The following is a 17,011-nucleotide window of genomic DNA, read 5'->3' on the forward strand; positions in this document are numbered from 1 at the left end:
TCAAAGTTTTGAAAGCCGCCTGTACATTAAAGAGAAGGCAATCTTAACAGACTGGTTTTATCTTCTTACCTGGACGAAGACTTTCTGGAGCAGTGCCCTGCGGTCAGCCAGGGGCACCTCCGGCTGGATGTGGCCTTGCCCCGGTGTTTTCTCCTGGCTGGGTGGCGGTGGTGGCGGGGGCTGTGGCGTGGGGCCGACGGGGGCCTCGCCCATGTGGGGCAGGTCAAAAAACAAGTAGAGACATTTGACCAGAGTGGACGGAACAGACATGGTCGTCATGCAGTCCACGGTTTTCTGTTAAGGAGCAGATAAAAATAACAAGTAAACAAATCTTTACTCAGCTGTTTGTGTATCTGAGTCCGTGTGAGGCGAAGGACTGGACAAACAAAAACAGGTAAAATGTTGATTTTAGACTGACTCGGCTAAATGGGTATTTTTGTCGAGTTATGAGTCACGGCAGAGTTCCTGTGAGGGAAAGACGGGTAGGAGCTGTTTTAATGGCCTGAAGTGTGTGTTTGTGTGTTTAAACAGCTATACTCTGCATGTGTGTGTGTGCTTTGATAACAAAGGAAAGAGGTGTAGAAAGAGATGGGGTTTGTGCTCGCTGAGGCGAATGATTCAGATAATGAAACACTGCCTCCTACACACACACACATACACAACTCACAGCAGCTCAACTACTTCACTTTCCCTCTCACTCACACACATAAAATCCCATATACAACAATAAAACACACACACACTCAAATTCACTCCTCTCAGCTGATCGATGGGGAGGATAAAAGACGGAGGCGCAGACAGAAGCAGCACCTGTGGTACATCCAACCAAAGAGGTGTGCAGCCTTAAGCTCGGAGAGTCAATCAGAAAGAAAATCAAGCAGAAAAATCCAGAGCGTGACGGGTGTCTCATAAAAAAAGAAAAAGCTACAAACAAACCTATTTTATTTTCTAAGGGAAGAAAAAGCAGTAGTGAAGGATGAGGGGGAGCGAGGTGACGTCAGGTTAATGGGTGGAGAGGGGGGTGGAGGGGGGGACTGCATGAAGAGTCCTTGGTTTTACAGTCTGACACCAGAGAAAGAAAAGAAATCAATTGAAGCTCGTCTCTTCTGGAACAGGATGGAAGGTTATCACTTTCCTCCTTTTAGTTTATATGTTCTGTGAATACAAGTCGATGCCTTGGGCCAGAACTTTTAATGGACAAGGGTGACATTTAAAGATAAGATCAACTTTAATAATCCAGAAGGGAAATTTTACAACGGCTGCTCAAGCACATCCTAAAAACCATCAGACATTAAATAAATACAGTAAATACAATCACCAAAATAAAAAAATTCCAATAACAAAACTTCATATGAAGTCTGCCTTAGTCTGTTTCAGTCAAGAGAAGCACCGTTGACACTATTACACTGACTAATAAATACCCCCTGCTTCATATTTGATCTACGTTAAATGGAACAATGCACATAAAAAGGGGTATGATTTAATAAGCTTTTTTACTTCTTTTTAATAGTTTATTTTTTGGCTCTAGTGGTCTCTACTTTAACACTAGATGAACAGGAAAGGCGGGTTGGAGAGAGCAGGGAACGACCTGCAGCAAAGGGCCCAGACTGGTCCTCGAACCGGCTGCACCGAGGAGCTGCAGCTTCTGTACATCAACCACTAGAGCTACACACCACCAACTTCTTTTCATCCCTATTATTTAACATGTAGGTCACTTTTTTCCATTATTTCCATTATTTATTTGTTGTTAAATCTGATTTCTGATGATCTGTTTTAACCATTTGTTAAAATAAACTATATCAATCAGTAAATCTTATTTTAACTGGGAAGCCTGTTTATTTCCTATTTAAATGGAGCCATATTTGTAAGGAAAATGTATCTGTGGGATAAGCAGGTCCCATAAAGAACTGGCCCAGTCTTATTCTACTATTGACTCCTGTTTTAAGCCTACGTTACACCAGTTGCTGCTCATCCGGCACCTGAAAGGAAAAACTAAATTAAAAATCTGAAAATTTGGTCTAGATCCTGTCCTAAACACTACAGGCTGCGATAAAACTGGAAAACCAACCTGGGCTGGAGGCAACTCACACAAAAATTTTAGAGGCATAACATCGTGACTTGTTTAGTGTTTCTGGTGGTCCTGCAAAAACCACTTAGAAAAATATCAATTTAATTTAAAAATACATGAACAACCCATCCATCCATTTCTATAACCTGTCTATCCCATGCAAAGTCATGGTGGAGCTGGAGCGTTTCCCAGCTGGCACTGGGAGATAGGCACAGTACACTATGGAAAGGTCACCAGTCCATCTCAAGGTCCAATGAAATATCCTCCATTTAATTTCCTGCCAGTATAACATATACATACATACATACTGTATGTACACTTCTGGTTGTAAAAGGAATGAACAAAGCACAGAAAGGCAGCGTGAGGAGGGGGTTTGTCTCATGTCTGGACGGAGGAGTGTTCAACTGAACAACAGTGAATTTCTCTGCGCAGCAGAGCAGGAAAAGCTGCCAGGCAGCTGACAGCAACCTTCCCCACAAGACCTCTGAAGAAATCCAGTCTGGAAAGTTCAAAAGAAGTCTGCTGGCCACAAAAACAACAGCTCAGTGTCCAACCTTTGCAGCTCCGTGCGCTTAAACGGCAGGAAGCTGCCGTGTTACGACACTGGTGTTTGCTGAGCAGACGCATACAGAAAAATCACAAACTTGACTTGATGTTATTGTTTGAAAATGTTCAAAAAGCCAATAAAGCTGTTCGTGGGAAATGTTGAGTCATCAGAGAAGAAAATTAGACCCTCCTACAGTCCAAAACATCTGATGACATCATGACATGACATCAAGCAGGCAATCACAGTTTAGAAAACTTGGGAAATGTTTGCTCAGTTTATAAGAAAAAGATATTACAAAGTACTTTCTGTGCTGTTCTGTCAGCAACTTAACATGGTTTTTATTCAATCTTAAAATCCTTACTTTGGTCATAAACTAAAACTTTGACCTGAATGGAAAAAACTGATGTCAATCGATGTAAAACCCCCAAATATTAAAACCACATCATTTGTTTTTTAGTAATGCGGTTGAGGTGGGAAACACTGAGGCTGCATTTTTCAACCCACCTGTCCAGAGGAAGCCAACAGGTTGATGGTGGTCAGAAGCATCCAGCCACGACTCGCCTCCTCACTCTGGTTCACCTCCAGGAACTGGACTATGGCTCGACTGGCTGCCTCTGCAGAAGCAAACAGATGAACGTCCAGTCACACAGATGCAGAGTGACAGCTCTCTGATGTATGCAGATGTTTTCCAGAACAACTACACAGATATAATCATCATAAGATAAAGATCTGATGTGGGAACGAGTGTAGCTGGATTTCCTTAGATTGTGTCATCTGTAACCTTTAGAAATAAACATGCATTTAGAAATCCAGCCCACTTGAAGAAACATTTAGAAGCTCACTGCTTGGACCAAAATAAAACATTTTGTTCTGTGCTGCATCGTCATTAAAGAGCATGAGTCAAACTACTGACTCAGTCCACAGAGGCCCGGAGACCAGCTGGAGAAGACTGTAAAGGCACAAAACAGGAGCTGTTGTCTGCTTAAAAACAACACATCATATGTTCAGCCAGAGACCAGGGAGAGATGGAGAAACGCGATAAAGAGAAACCACAGACTTTCAGCTTTTTGTGTATGAGTGTGTGTGTAGATGTGTGAGAGGAAATCCAGAGCAAAGAGATGCTGCTGGCTCACCTTTCGGTAGAGATTAAAGTCACATTTCCTTGATCTTTTATTTAAGGTGAAAAATGTTTGCATCAGTTAAATAAAACTATAAAAATCCCAGATTTTAACCGCCCGTAAAGTACGACACATGCAGGCAATTAGGAGGAAACAAAAACCCACACATGAAGAGATACACAGAATCTGTTAGAAGACACCAAACAAATCTTACCTGTAGATTTATTTGAGGCTCTCCGTCTGATCTCTGTCACCATGAGTCGAGACACCTGGGTGGTGAACTGCAGCAGGTCAGAGAACTTCTCCGTCATGCTGCTGGGTGGAGCGTTCCCGAACACCTGGAGCAAACAGACCATGTTGGTTTCAAATAAAGGCCGAATCGGACTAATGCTGCTGTCTGGAAGAGCACCAGGAACAGCATCAGTGAAAGGATGGAGATTTTTTTTTTTTTTTTAAAGATGATCCTATCTGAAACTCAGGTTATAAGTCCAGCATCAGTTACCATGGTGATGACCAGGTTCAAACAGAGCCAGTTTTCAAACATAATCCTGCTTCCAATCCTCTCTCCTTGTGAGAGCATCAAAAATCGCACTGAAAGGTTAAATAAAATCTTAAATCAGAGTGAAACTCACATCAAACAGCAGCGAGCACACATTTATGGTAAAAATTGGTCGGTTAGGCGCTCGTTATCTTTTTTCTCCCCATTTTCGATCTGACTGCAAATCGGAAAATGATTCTGTTACACGCTCCTGCGTCACTGTGGGAGTTCTTATTTTTGTGTGACTGATTAACCTGCTCGCTGTTTCCTACTCAGCGACTCTGCTGGGGTTATAAAGCAAAGAGGGGGCAGTGTACCAGCATTGCACAGCTGCAACTTCTCTTTGTTTAGCTGCTTAAGAGTTGAGCTGGGAGTCTTCGGTGGTCCCGTTTTCTGTTTTGGTTTCATAGGTCAGCTTTGGACTTTAGGTTAGGGGAGCAGCCCAGATCCTGTGGCTCATTGTGTGGCTGGTTTGCGGTCTGCTCCCATCTTTTGTTTTGGCTCTCTTCTCCTTTATCATTTTGGTTTTATTAACCATTTAATGCCATATGTACTGTATCAGATTTAATACAAACTGTTTCAGAGACTTTGTGCATTACTTTATGGTAAAAACTGGTTATGGTTTCTTTATTTGAGGATCCTTTTATTCGAAGACTGTAAAATATTTATTATCCGGTTTTTCATTTTGGTTTGGGAAATGAAAACAGGAAAAACAAGCACTTTTTGTAGTGTAGAAGCCCTCTACAATAAATGTCTCTGGCCATCAGTATGTTAGGACACCCATGTCCAAGTGTCCAGAAAGCTGAGAGACAGCCAACCAGAAAAGAACTGCACACTGATGATGTATGTGCTGCAGCTACAGCAGGGGATGGTACAAAATGCAAACTGTTTACAAGTTCGGCACCAGTTGCTAAGCGACTGAGGAGATGTCAAGGAAGTAGCTAGTTTGTCCAGCTGAAGACATGGATACAGGATGTACCAGTCCAGCCGTCAGAGGAAGCGGCTCTAAATATAACTGAACAGTTTAGAAAGTTTTGCTAAATGTGCTAAACTTTAAGCTACTAGAGTTAATTTTAACTTTGTTTTTGTGTTTCATCATGTTTTTATTGTATTTGGTCATTGTTTTCATTGTTTTATTGTACAACATTTTGAGCAGCTGGGGTTGCAGCGAATGTGCTGCACAATTAAAATTTATGTTGATATTGACAAACATAACAGAATGAAGGAAAATGAAAAGAAAAACCTTTAAAAATGTCAACACCTAAGCAGCTTGGCATATATCAAACACAGCGAGCAGGTCAATGATAAACTGCACTTCATTCATAAACAGGCTCGTCATGTAAATCTGACGTGAAAGTGGGCCTGGGTGTCCTGCCTCTCCGGGACCTCTTTTTCAATTCTGACATAAATTACGCCACCAGTGAGTGAATCACAGCCAGTGTTAGGTAATTACAAGTCAAGAGACCCTTGGTGAGCCACTCCAGTTTGAGAAGAACCCTCAACAAGGCCGCTGCTGCAAAACAAACAGGAAATTAGAATAATCACTTCAACATGAAAAAAATATTAGAAATGCTGACTTCACTCCACTGGACTCAGCTGGATCCGAAACTACTTGATTTTCATACTGGTAAAAAAAGAATTTATCATAATTTTAAAAATAATCTTATTTAAAGCTTCTCTGTATATTTCTTCATTATTGCTCCGCTTGTTAATCTGGTTCAGCCTGATTCAGATAATTAGTAAGTTCTCACTGATCCAACTCTTTCTAGTGGTGCTTCATCAATGAAAACGTTCCCTAAAGAAACACCTGGGAATCTGTTAATTACGGTCCTCGGCAGTAACGCTTATGACAGAAATCTGGGTGTAATGTTGGCAAAAAGAAGCTTAATCCTTAAGAGCTTATATCAAAATAACTGGACTTCATTTGGAAGAACTTGCCTTCGATTCAAGCTCATAGGATTATCATGACCCAAATCATTAGCCAGTGGGTCCGGTACGGATCGGGATGCATTTTTTTTGTTTGTTTGTTTTTCCACAGGCAAAAACTGGAAAGGGTACCAGAATATACAACCCCAATCGTCCCACTGTTTTGGGACCCTTCTGTTGCAGTTCCAATTTTACTGATCCCAAAAAGATGGAGCTTGAGACGCTGTAATCCACTGACTGGTGGAAAGAACAAAGCAGGAACAGCTCCAGGTTTAGCTATACGGTGGGTTTCTTCTTGTTTAAAACCACAAAACAAGAAGAAATGTCCACCATTCTCCTTTGTTTCTGTCATGTTCTTTGTTATAATTTAAGGCAGGCGTTGGGTTGCTATGACACCATGCTATTACGTAGCTGACGCGTCCATCGCTATCCAGCCGATACACTGCCTACCAGGTAAAAGTACGTTTGGCTGTGGATTTACCGAACCAAACCGTCCCGTACCGACCCAGACCTGCTGGAGGAAACGGGGGTTTTGAGAAACTACATCAACTTTGAACAGCTTAAGTTTCAATGTAGTAAAATTTCTACAGCAATGTCTGTTAGCCTTTAAAATGTAGCTCTGGTTTACAGCAGAGACGACTCCCTATTGCTCATCTGAAGTGTTTTAGGCTTCCTATATCCTGTCATGGGGTTAATTACTTATATTGATTGTGAGTTCAGTTTCAGGTGAGGGTTTCATCAATTTCTGATACAGCCAGCAGCTTCCATTTAATATCTAGATAAGTATTTCTACCATTTTAGAGACCTTTCATTGAAGATTTAAGACTTCAGTTGAAGGTGATACAAAAAAAAAAGATACTTTTGTTTTAAAAAGTCAGATGTGAACCAAACTACTAGTTACTAAAAATGATGTTGACCTAAATTCAAACAATCTGCTGCACCATCTTAGCTGTAAACATTTTTTTGGAAGCCAGGAATGTCTGAAATCAGGATCAGCAGCCTCCACATCCTCAGGTAAACTCTGGAGTCAGATGTCACTTGTAGACTCTTTGCTAGAAGCCCTGACTATGACAAAGTAATCAAGACATGAATGGAGACAAACGTCATCATCACAATCCATACAGTCAAACACCTGCTTCTGGTTTGGGGCAAAGATCAACATACTGTGGACATTAAAATGTTTTTGGAAGGTTTTTTTTCCTACAATGCACAGTTCTAATGACAGTAAAACACTCCAATCCAAAAACAAGCCAATCGTCTGCAGTAATTCTTCTGTAATCAGAGCAAAATGTGGTTAACATTCAGCCATGAACAGAAAAAAGAAATACCACCAAATACCATAAAACTCGGGCTGGGTAACAAATCTGTTTGATCAATTAAGTCACAATTGGTGTTAATGATGATTTGTTTTTATGAAACCTGGGATTTAAAAATAAAATGTAAACTTTGTTTTATGTAAAAAAATTGAAAAAGTGGAGAAAGCTGCACCACTAATACCTACAGCAGCCTACAAACTCAAATAGACTCCATGTGGAAAATTTACATGTAAAAACAGGGAAGAATAAAGAAAATTATGTTCGTATTATCAGTCCCAATAATTTTTTCTAATGGCATGACATGTTAAATTTATACATTAAAAAAAAATAAATAAATAAAAAACAGAAATTTATTTTCCAGGTTTTCTGAGCTTGTAGTTATACAGCTGGCATTTTGTTTTACAAGCTCGTATTAAAGCTTCTTCAGTTTCTCTTTTGATATAAATGCACAAAAACTCACAGAAAAGATGATAAAAAAAAGAAAAGCTTCTTTTGAGTTTTTTGTCATTTATTATATGTTCTTAAGAAAAAAATCCCCCATATTGCCCAGTCCTACATTAAAACCAGTATAATTTTATCTAAAACAATATGTACCTTGATAATTTTAGTCATGACCTCCAGCACGAAATTATTAAATCCATTAACAAGAAAAATGAAAATAAATACCGTAAAAATGATTAAATAAAAAGCTGGAAATGAAAGCATGCCTCGCTCATAAAAATTAGTATTTTCAAGTATATAGAAACTAAAAACTTTAATGCTTTTAGTTCCTCACAGTTTTGTGATTAACATGCTGTAACATGAGCCGGCCTCATGTAGCCTGAGCGGGAGCGAGCCGGTTGATCTTTATCTGTTAATGTTTGGATGTGATGCGTGACTTACTCTGTTAAATACAGGAAGCATCATGTAGAGCTTCTCCTCCTGCTCCTTCTGGGTCATGTGGCGAGGAGGGTGGCAGAGTTCTGAGAAGAGGCGCCGCAGGTGCATCAGGCCGAGCGCGTTGTCCTGAGGGCTGCACTCCTCCTGCCTCGGCCGCCCCATGATCCTTTTCACCATGTTCATCTTGAGCGGCTTTGTCAGGGCAAAGGCAGCCCTGCAGAGGGGAGAGAGAAGGTTTAACGTCTCACAGCAACTCAGAACAGCTACGAGACTTTTATTATGTTTAAATACTGAATAACTTCTGATTTCTATAGCCAAGTCAAACAAAGCAATGGTAGAGAAAATAGGCAGAAATAAAGCTGGTCATTTTGGCCGTACATGACAGAAAACATGCGGTCTTCAGGAATGACTTTGGCCTAGGTGGAAATGCAGGTCCACCTGTTCAACTAATCAGCCAATCACACGGCAGCAACTCAACACATAGAGTCATGTAGACATGATGAAGACGACTTGCTCAAGTTTAACCTGAGCATCAGTGATGCCCTCATGACATGGTTGTTGGTCTGAGTATTTACTGGGATTTTCACACACAACCTTCTCTAGGGTTTACAGAGATGGTCTGAGCAGCAGTTGTCTGGTCAGAGGTCGGAGGAGAATGGGCAGACTGGTTGGAGATGATAGAAAGGCAAAAGGAAGTCCAATAATCACTGGTTCCAACCAAGGTCTGCAGAATAGCATCTTTGATCACACAACACGTCCAGCCTTAAAGCAGCAGAAGACACACCGGGGGCCTCCTGCCAGCTAAGAACAGGAAACTGAGGCTACAATTCACACACACTCACCAACACTGGACAATAGAAGATGGAGAAACATTGCTGGTCTGATGAGTCTCCATTTCAGCTCCACATTCAGATGCTAGACTCAGAATTAGGTAGAAACGTCATGAAAACATGAATCCATCCTGCCTTGGACCAACAGTTCAGGCTGGTGGCGTAATGGTGTGGTGGAAATTTTATTTTCTTGTCCCACTTTGAGCCCCTTAGTACCAACATGGCCTGGTTTAACCAGCACAGCCTACCTGAGTATTGTTGCTGACCATGTCCATCCCTTTATGATCAAAGTGTAGCATCTTTTGATGCTACTTCCAGCAGGATAATGCACCATGTCACAAAGTTTAAAAATCATCTCTTTGGGATGTGGTGGAACAGGAGATTCTCATCGTGGATGCAACCAACATCTGCAGCAACTGTGTGATGCTGTCATGTCAATATGGAGCAAAATCTCTGAGCAATGTTTCCAACAACGTGATGAATATGTGACAAAGAATTGACGTAGCTCTGAAGGACCAACCCGTCCAACCCGTTACACTTCATAGTTGGAAGGAAATAAAGCTGAGCCTGGTCATATTAGTCTTTAAATACAGAAACTTCCTGGCCTGCTGAACAGCTGATGAAGTAAAAAGAACTGTGGACGATATGAGATCTATTGATCTGAACAGTCTGTGCTGAGGTCCAGACTACTTTCACTTCTACTTACTTTTGAGGTTAAATAACGCATACAATACACAGATAAATGTGAACAACTGATATTAAATGTATTCTGTTACCCTGAGAATGCCCGATATTCAGCATATTTGGTAGTATTTTCCATACGCCAAATTCTGTACAGACTATTTTAGCTGGTTGCTAGGAGATGTCATAGCAACCAAAGAGCTTACATACATACATACATCACAGATAAACATCCGGTGATAAAAACAGAAACAACAGGCTGGCAGAGTGCACCAAAATGCACTAAAATAAATGCTTCCTTTTAGCATTCACACATAACCTTCCTCATGGGGACACAAAAAGGTGGATGTAGGAAAGAAAAGCACTTTCCTTTAATTTTTGCCCACATTTCAACATTATGAGCTAATAAGGGTGCACCAGAAAAATAAAAGAGGGAAAAAAAAGCCTCTGAACTTCCCTCTCCTCACATTTTTCCATCATATATACCTTCTCTCAAGTTACCACCGCATTTAGTTACATCTATAACGACAGGACCACGGCAGCGGTAAGCCTGGCCTATTTGAGATGTGAGAAGTAACTCAAAAGCAGTTGAAAAAGACGGTTTTTAAACAGATTTTTCTAATAATTGAATATTCTTAACCAGTGACTGTCAGATTTATAAACTTGCAGGTTAATGTTGGGTTTAAATGTGACTATAAATGACTAAAAGTTAAGTTCCAGTCCTCTCAAAAAGTCTGCAGGTCCCGTAGATGTTAAACAATATGAGAGCAGATCTGCTTGCTCTCCACGTCTCTAATGAACTACAGACCAGTCGCTCACCTTTTCTTTCTAATCTCTGCATTACAGATATAATTTATAAATAAAATCAGTATTTTAACAGCTTTCAGTCTGGTTTTAGAGCAGGTGTATTTTAATTTTCTTTTTCATTTTAAATATTTAAACATTTATATATTTACTCATTTACACACGCGTTACAACTTCCAGATCACAATGGATGTAGAAAATCACAAAACATTTAAATACAGGATCATTTTTCAAGATCTAAAAGTTATTTAATTTAAATGCACATACGTGTATATTTCTACATGTGTGTAGTTATCCTGACCACCTGAACGGACTCACCTCATAATACAAACCAAAGTCAGATCTATTAGGTAAGGAAGATACAAAATATAGGACAAGTTATTCCCTTTTTATTTTCTCACGTACCCCCTGGAGTGTCTCCAAGTGTCCGGAGGGGTACGTTTGAGAATCACTGTTCTAGAGCCAGCTTTCCTGGCCCGGAGCAAAACTGGCTTGGATCAGGCACTGGACCTGCCTCAGTGGAAAACAAGGATGCCTGACCTAAAGCGGGATTCACACAGATGAGATGCTCACTGGATGTGGAAATGTCAGACATATCATCAGTCAGTGCTGCTGCTTGAAAGGTTGGCTTGTTCTCAGCTTACTGTCAGCTTTGCTAGCAAAGCCAACAACAGACTCACAACTGAATCCAGATCTGAGCACAAGACGCCCCAACTTCACACGTAAATGACACGCGAGAACAAATATGAGTGAAACTTGCTTTATCACAGAACAGGACAAATCAATAACTGCCTCAGTTATCGTTTCCAAAACGGTCAGTTCATTAGCAAATACTTTAAAATCAGTATAAGATGGAAAAATATGGTGTTAAGCTGCATGGGGTCATTTGTTTAACGGTGTATATCAAAAGTTTTATCATATATTACATCGATTTCATTAGAAAATGATTTGATGTTTGCTGATATCACAATTTCTAAAACTTTATGATTTCAATTTAATTCATATCAGAAGCCAGACAATGTCACAGATATTTAACATAATCATCTCCATTCATGTTAAATCACAAAATGAAGCTAAAATGTATTTATAATTTTATTCCTGGGCTCAATCAGACATTTAAATAGAAAATATTTTGACAATAAGCACTCACAGACCTCCGTTAAGCCACTGTCTTTTGTTGCCAATGATTGTGAGTTAGAAGCTTTAATGGCAAAGTTACCCCTATCTCCCCGTAGTAAAGAATCAATTCCTGGATCCAGGCAGTGATCCACATCACCCCTAAACTCTAACCACTTGTTCCTGACTCAATTTCTGAGTTTTACTCATCTGTTGACAGTGTAAGGTAAACATCTTCAGTCTGGCATTGTTGAGAGAAACACTGTTAAAAGTGATGAGACAGATGCAAGCTGAAACAGTGCTTTTTCTAATGAAGCGCTCTCGAGCTCCTCATCGAGATGATTTCTGCCTGAGAAAAGCACAACGTGGATACACTCCTCAAATCTGAATTCAGACCAACCAGCCTCAGGGTAAAAGCCCCCTCAGTAAACACATTTACTCTCGGCAGGCTTCTCTGTATGTTGGCACCGTCCTGCTAATACTGGTGCATTACATGGGCATTTTAATAATAATAATAATAATAATGGATTAGATTTATATAGCACTTTTCAAGGCACCCAAAGCGCTTTACATTGTGTGAATCCATTATTCATCCACTCCTCACTCATACCTGGTGATGGTAAGCTACGTGCGTAGCCACAGCTGCCCTGGGGCAAGCTGACGGAAACGTGGCTGCCAGTCTGCGCCTACGGCCTCTCCGACCATCACCGAACATTCATCCACACATTCATACACCAGCGATGCCAACACTGGAGGCAAGGAGGGTTAAGTGTCTTGCCCAAGGACACAACGACAGATGACTGCGGGAGCGGGAATCGAACCGCCGACCTTCCGATCATTGGACGACCTGCTCTACCGCCTGAGCCACTGCCGCCCCAAATTTTATACAATGTGACTCAAGGCAAAAATCATTAACCATCAAAGTCTGCTCTTGTTCTCATGTCATAGATACAGTTTATTTGTTCTTTTGGCTAAAATAATTGTTTCCAATAAACATCATGTGTTCCCAGTCAGTTCATGCAGGGATAATTAATTTATTTGATCTTATTATCAAGTAATCTGATTACATGGAGACATTTATGGATCTTTGACCTTTTTTTCTACTCTTAAAATTAAGAGATAATATTCAGATTCCTTTTATACATAATAGAGTCTTCACATGGAAAACCCATTAACATGATTACTCAATAACTTTTCCGATGAAACCACCAACAGTTTCCAATGCAACACTCGTTTCATGTCTTTTATGTCTTCAGTTTGTTCAATGCTAATAATTAATAAAAGAGGAAAGATAATGTGTTCCTGGAGGTCTGCCCTTTTTGGGTCCTGTCACGTTGGTGTGCTTAACCATGATTGGGACCCAGACAATCCATCTACTTTCTGCTCATCACGCCGTCCTTCAACGACTGTCCATAAGAAGAAGATAGCAAGAACGTGAAGAGCAGGATAATAAAAAGACAGATAAAGAAGCTCCAAACAGATTTGCACACGGCAAGGCAAATGTATTTGTATAGCACATTCCATGTACAAGACAATTCAAAGTCCTGATACCGATATTAGCATCAGAAATACTCACCAATCATCCTAAAAGTAAGAGGATCGGGATCAGCTAGTATTTCTGTCTGAACAGAATCATCTGGAGACAGAATCATAATTCTTTTTTTCCTGCCCAACCCCACCACACACAGACACAGAAGTTACGTAACCTTGTGTGAATGCTGTTTTGAGTTGGCAGGCTGAGAAGCAGCTGCACGCGAGTCAATGTTGCGCTAACATTTAGCATTAGCGGTATGTTAGCAATGTGGTGTCACTGCTTGTTAGAAAATCCCACTAGCAAACCAGAGTTGTGCTTCATATGCAGGGCTGAAGAGTTCAAAGCGGCGCAAATGCTGACAAATGTAACGCCAGAAAAAGCACAAGCAGTTCATTGCCTTAAAAGAAAAGCGCAAGGACCGCAGCAACATCACTAACAATGCTTTTAAAATCATAAGAAGTTCGCAAAAGAAAGCCAGAAAGTTTTTCATGGATAACAAACACCTTTCTGTCATAAACAACGTTCACTCCAAGTCCAATTCCAAGATTTGTTTTTAATAGCAGGGCTCCAGACTAACGTTTTTAAGAGGAGCACAGTAACTTAAATTTTAAGATTGCAACCAGAAAATATAGGGGCGCACAATGAAATCACCTTGCACAGCAAATATTCACATTTCCTCTCATTTTCACTGTATTAGTGATAAATGAATAAATTCAGAAATTACAATGTTTACAATTCACTTGTTTTTTTTTGTGCAGTAGCTGACATAACATGAAAAAAAATCTTACTGGCCGCACTAATGCAAAACATAGAAAAGTAGACATAGAACTTGTCACGTCAAATCAAATCAAATCAGATTTGACTTGATATTTACTTTGTAGTCGAAGCAGAACGACAACTTTGTCCCCATCATCCCCCACAAGGCATGGTCTGACTGGTCCATGTAGTTCCTGGCAACAAACAGCTTCAGGGACTGATGCTCCTCTCCAGCCACTGTCCCAACTCCTCAGTAAGAAAAGTTGCTATTAGCTGTCGCTAATTAGCGTAATCAGTCTAGTACATAGTTGTAATGGATGCTGCCGTAAAGAGGGATGTAGGGGGAAAGGCAAAAATTGGAAAAAAAGACAATCTAAAAATGTTCAGAACATCTAAAAATAAATAAAATAAAATAATAATTCTGTCAATATTTTCTTTATTTTTTAGTTCAGTTTTTTAAGTGTATTTTGTTTTTTAATTAGTAGTCTGGAACATGTCACAACACTTTTAACTTTTTAAATATTTTGTCTGCACTCTTCATTAATAGACATTACTGTGACAGTAAGCCAGCGCAGGAACATTAACAGCTAGATTTGTCCCTAGTCACTTTTTTTTTAAATCACTGGAAGGGTCTGAAAACAAAGTCGCTAAGTTTGTAACACTGAGGAATAATAAATTCCTCTAAGACCCGCCTCTTTCCACACATACGCCAATCACAGTGGTCGTTCGTCCCCCCTCACCAGCACATTGGCTGTCGTCTTCTTCGTTGGTGTTCGTCTCCTTTTCTCGTATTGAAGTTAGCTTGAGTCGGCAAACCAGAGGCTAATTTTAACATTACTGTGGACTTCTGGGCTGAAGAGGGGAGCAGAAATTTGTTGGCGACAAAATAAATTCAGTTATAACTACTACAAGAAAAAGACCGGAAAATGTGTTGGTCACCATTACGCAAGTAGATGAAAAATTCACTCGCATTGTCTCACATTTTAGTCGCAAAATGCGACTATTTGGTTGCAGTCTGAAGCCCTGAATAGAAATTCTTTTATTTGCATTTATCTACTCAATAATTTAAAGAATTCTGTGGCAATTATTGTTTTCATGTGTTACTGTTTTATAGTTTAAACAATGCTAGGCCACTGGATTATATTAACAACAATATTATGCACCAAGGTCTATAATAAACAGAATTTATTTAAATACTAGATAGATAAATACAAATATGGGATCGGTACTCGGTATCAGCAGATACCTAAACTCCAGGTATCGTATCGGACATAGAAAAAAAACAGAACTGGAACATCCCAAAATTTAACCACAGACAGGTTGGATGTTGTTAAGTCTCAAACACATTTAAAACACATGATGGAAATCAAAGGAGACAAGCCCTGAAAGGCTGAGGGTTGGACATTTATAAAACGGCCTGTATCCGGCAGTAACATCCTCCTCAGTTCGGCTCATATGAAGCAGCAGCTCTGCCTGTCTGAGATAAGGAAGCACAACAAGCGCCGCAGTTTGCAGTTTATACCTCCAAAACAACAAGATTAAACCTTGGCTGCTGCAGCGACTGATAAAAGTCTCAACTTGACACAGAAGCTTTGTTTCCAGTTCGCAGACTTGAAGAAGGAGCACTTGTAAACTCTTACTTATATCATCCTCTTCACTACGTTGAAGTAAACAGATCTTGGAATAGATAACTCTGAACATTAAAGGCTGCTTTACTTTCATGTCTTTGTTTCAGAAATAGTGTCTGTAAACTAGGGATGTCGTGATTACTTCATGTCACAACTGACTGGTATTAAACATGATTAATTCATTTTAAAGATAAATTAAATGTTGTTTTTTCATAAAGGATTATGTCTGAACCACATCAGCAGATCAGTGCAACTTCCGCACAACAAAAACAAACACTTTGCTGTTTGGGTGTTTAGTTGTTCTGGTGAGTTGCAGGAGAGGGAAAGTACTACCGAGGAAGAGTTATTTCCTCAAAAAAAGTTATTAACAAACACATTATTTTGTGTTTATGAGTAAGAATATATTCTCTACTGTCTTTGTTAATGTTTACCTGACATGAAATTAAAAGTTATCATGTTATCTGCAGCTGTCATTGTTTACATTCAGGTTTTATTTACAGCACAATGTGACGAGTGCAACGGTCCGTAGAAAAAACTGGATTTAATTTATTTATTTTCAGTGTTCGAGTATTATTCATATTTAAAACAACAGTTATTCTGCTGAAGCACAGCTGGAAGTCAGAGCTAGCTGGATTTTTTTCCCGTGTTTTAAATTGAGGTGAGAATCTTTAGGCACATTCTGATTCAATTATGATTTGGATGCAAAATGATTATTGATGCATAATGATGCAACCTGTTTTCCTGTGTGACAACTTGACTACTTTCCAAGTGGAAACATGTAACATGGTTTCTCATGTTGTTGTGACAAACAACAAAAAGAAAACGGGTTCATCTGTTGGTTATTGCAGGACAACTTCTGTTTCCACCGCATCAGAGCGAAACATGGAGCTGCATCAGACCCTGGCGTTTATGGGTTGATCGTATTTCTATTATAACTTTTACTGCGTTCCTCTACATGAGACATTTCTCCCACCTATCCTCCGATACATTTGTTTGCTCGTATTTAGCCACAGTGCCCCGCGTTGAACCCACAATGTCGTTTGCTTTGTAGTCGGCTTCCTGCATTTGGTTCACTAAAGCTAACCGAGAGCTACGTTTGTAGGCGGACCAGAGTTCGCTTCTTTGATCTGCATCAGAGTGCATTTGTGGATTCACACCTCCTCAAATCAAGTGGACTTTCCAAGCAAACAATGCTGCTCACAGAAGCTGTAGTACTTCCACATGCTAGCTTTTAATGTGAAAGGTTGGCTTTTACGCTTAGCCATCAACC

At 40.0% G+C, this 17,011-nt stretch overlaps 1 protein-coding gene across 4 annotated transcripts in view; it reads right to left on the bottom strand.

The window, feature by feature from the left end:
* Nucleotides 1-17,011, bottom strand: part of wdfy3 (WD repeat and FYVE domain containing 3) — a 115,239-nt gene that overhangs the window by 81,780 nt on the left and 16,448 nt on the right. For all 4 annotated transcript variants that reach the window (XM_041999994.1, XM_041999992.1, XM_041999993.1 and 1 more), the window contains exons 2-5: nucleotides 8,396-8,606; nucleotides 3,948-4,071; nucleotides 3,120-3,229; nucleotides 70-294 (exon numbers count right to left, since the gene is read on the bottom strand). In XM_041999994.1, coding sequence (XP_041855928.1) covers nucleotides 70-294; nucleotides 3,120-3,229; nucleotides 3,948-4,071; nucleotides 8,396-8,575 — 639 coding nt within the window. In that variant the 5' untranslated portion in view covers nucleotides 8,576-8,606. The remainder of the gene's footprint in view (nucleotides 1-69; nucleotides 295-3,119; nucleotides 3,230-3,947; nucleotides 4,072-8,395; nucleotides 8,607-17,011) is intronic.

Source organism: Melanotaenia boesemani, chromosome 11 (assembly GCF_017639745.1).
Source record: "Melanotaenia boesemani isolate fMelBoe1 chromosome 11, fMelBoe1.pri, whole genome shotgun sequence".
Classification (NCBI taxonomy): Eukaryota; Metazoa; Chordata; class Actinopteri; order Atheriniformes; family Melanotaeniidae; genus Melanotaenia; species Melanotaenia boesemani.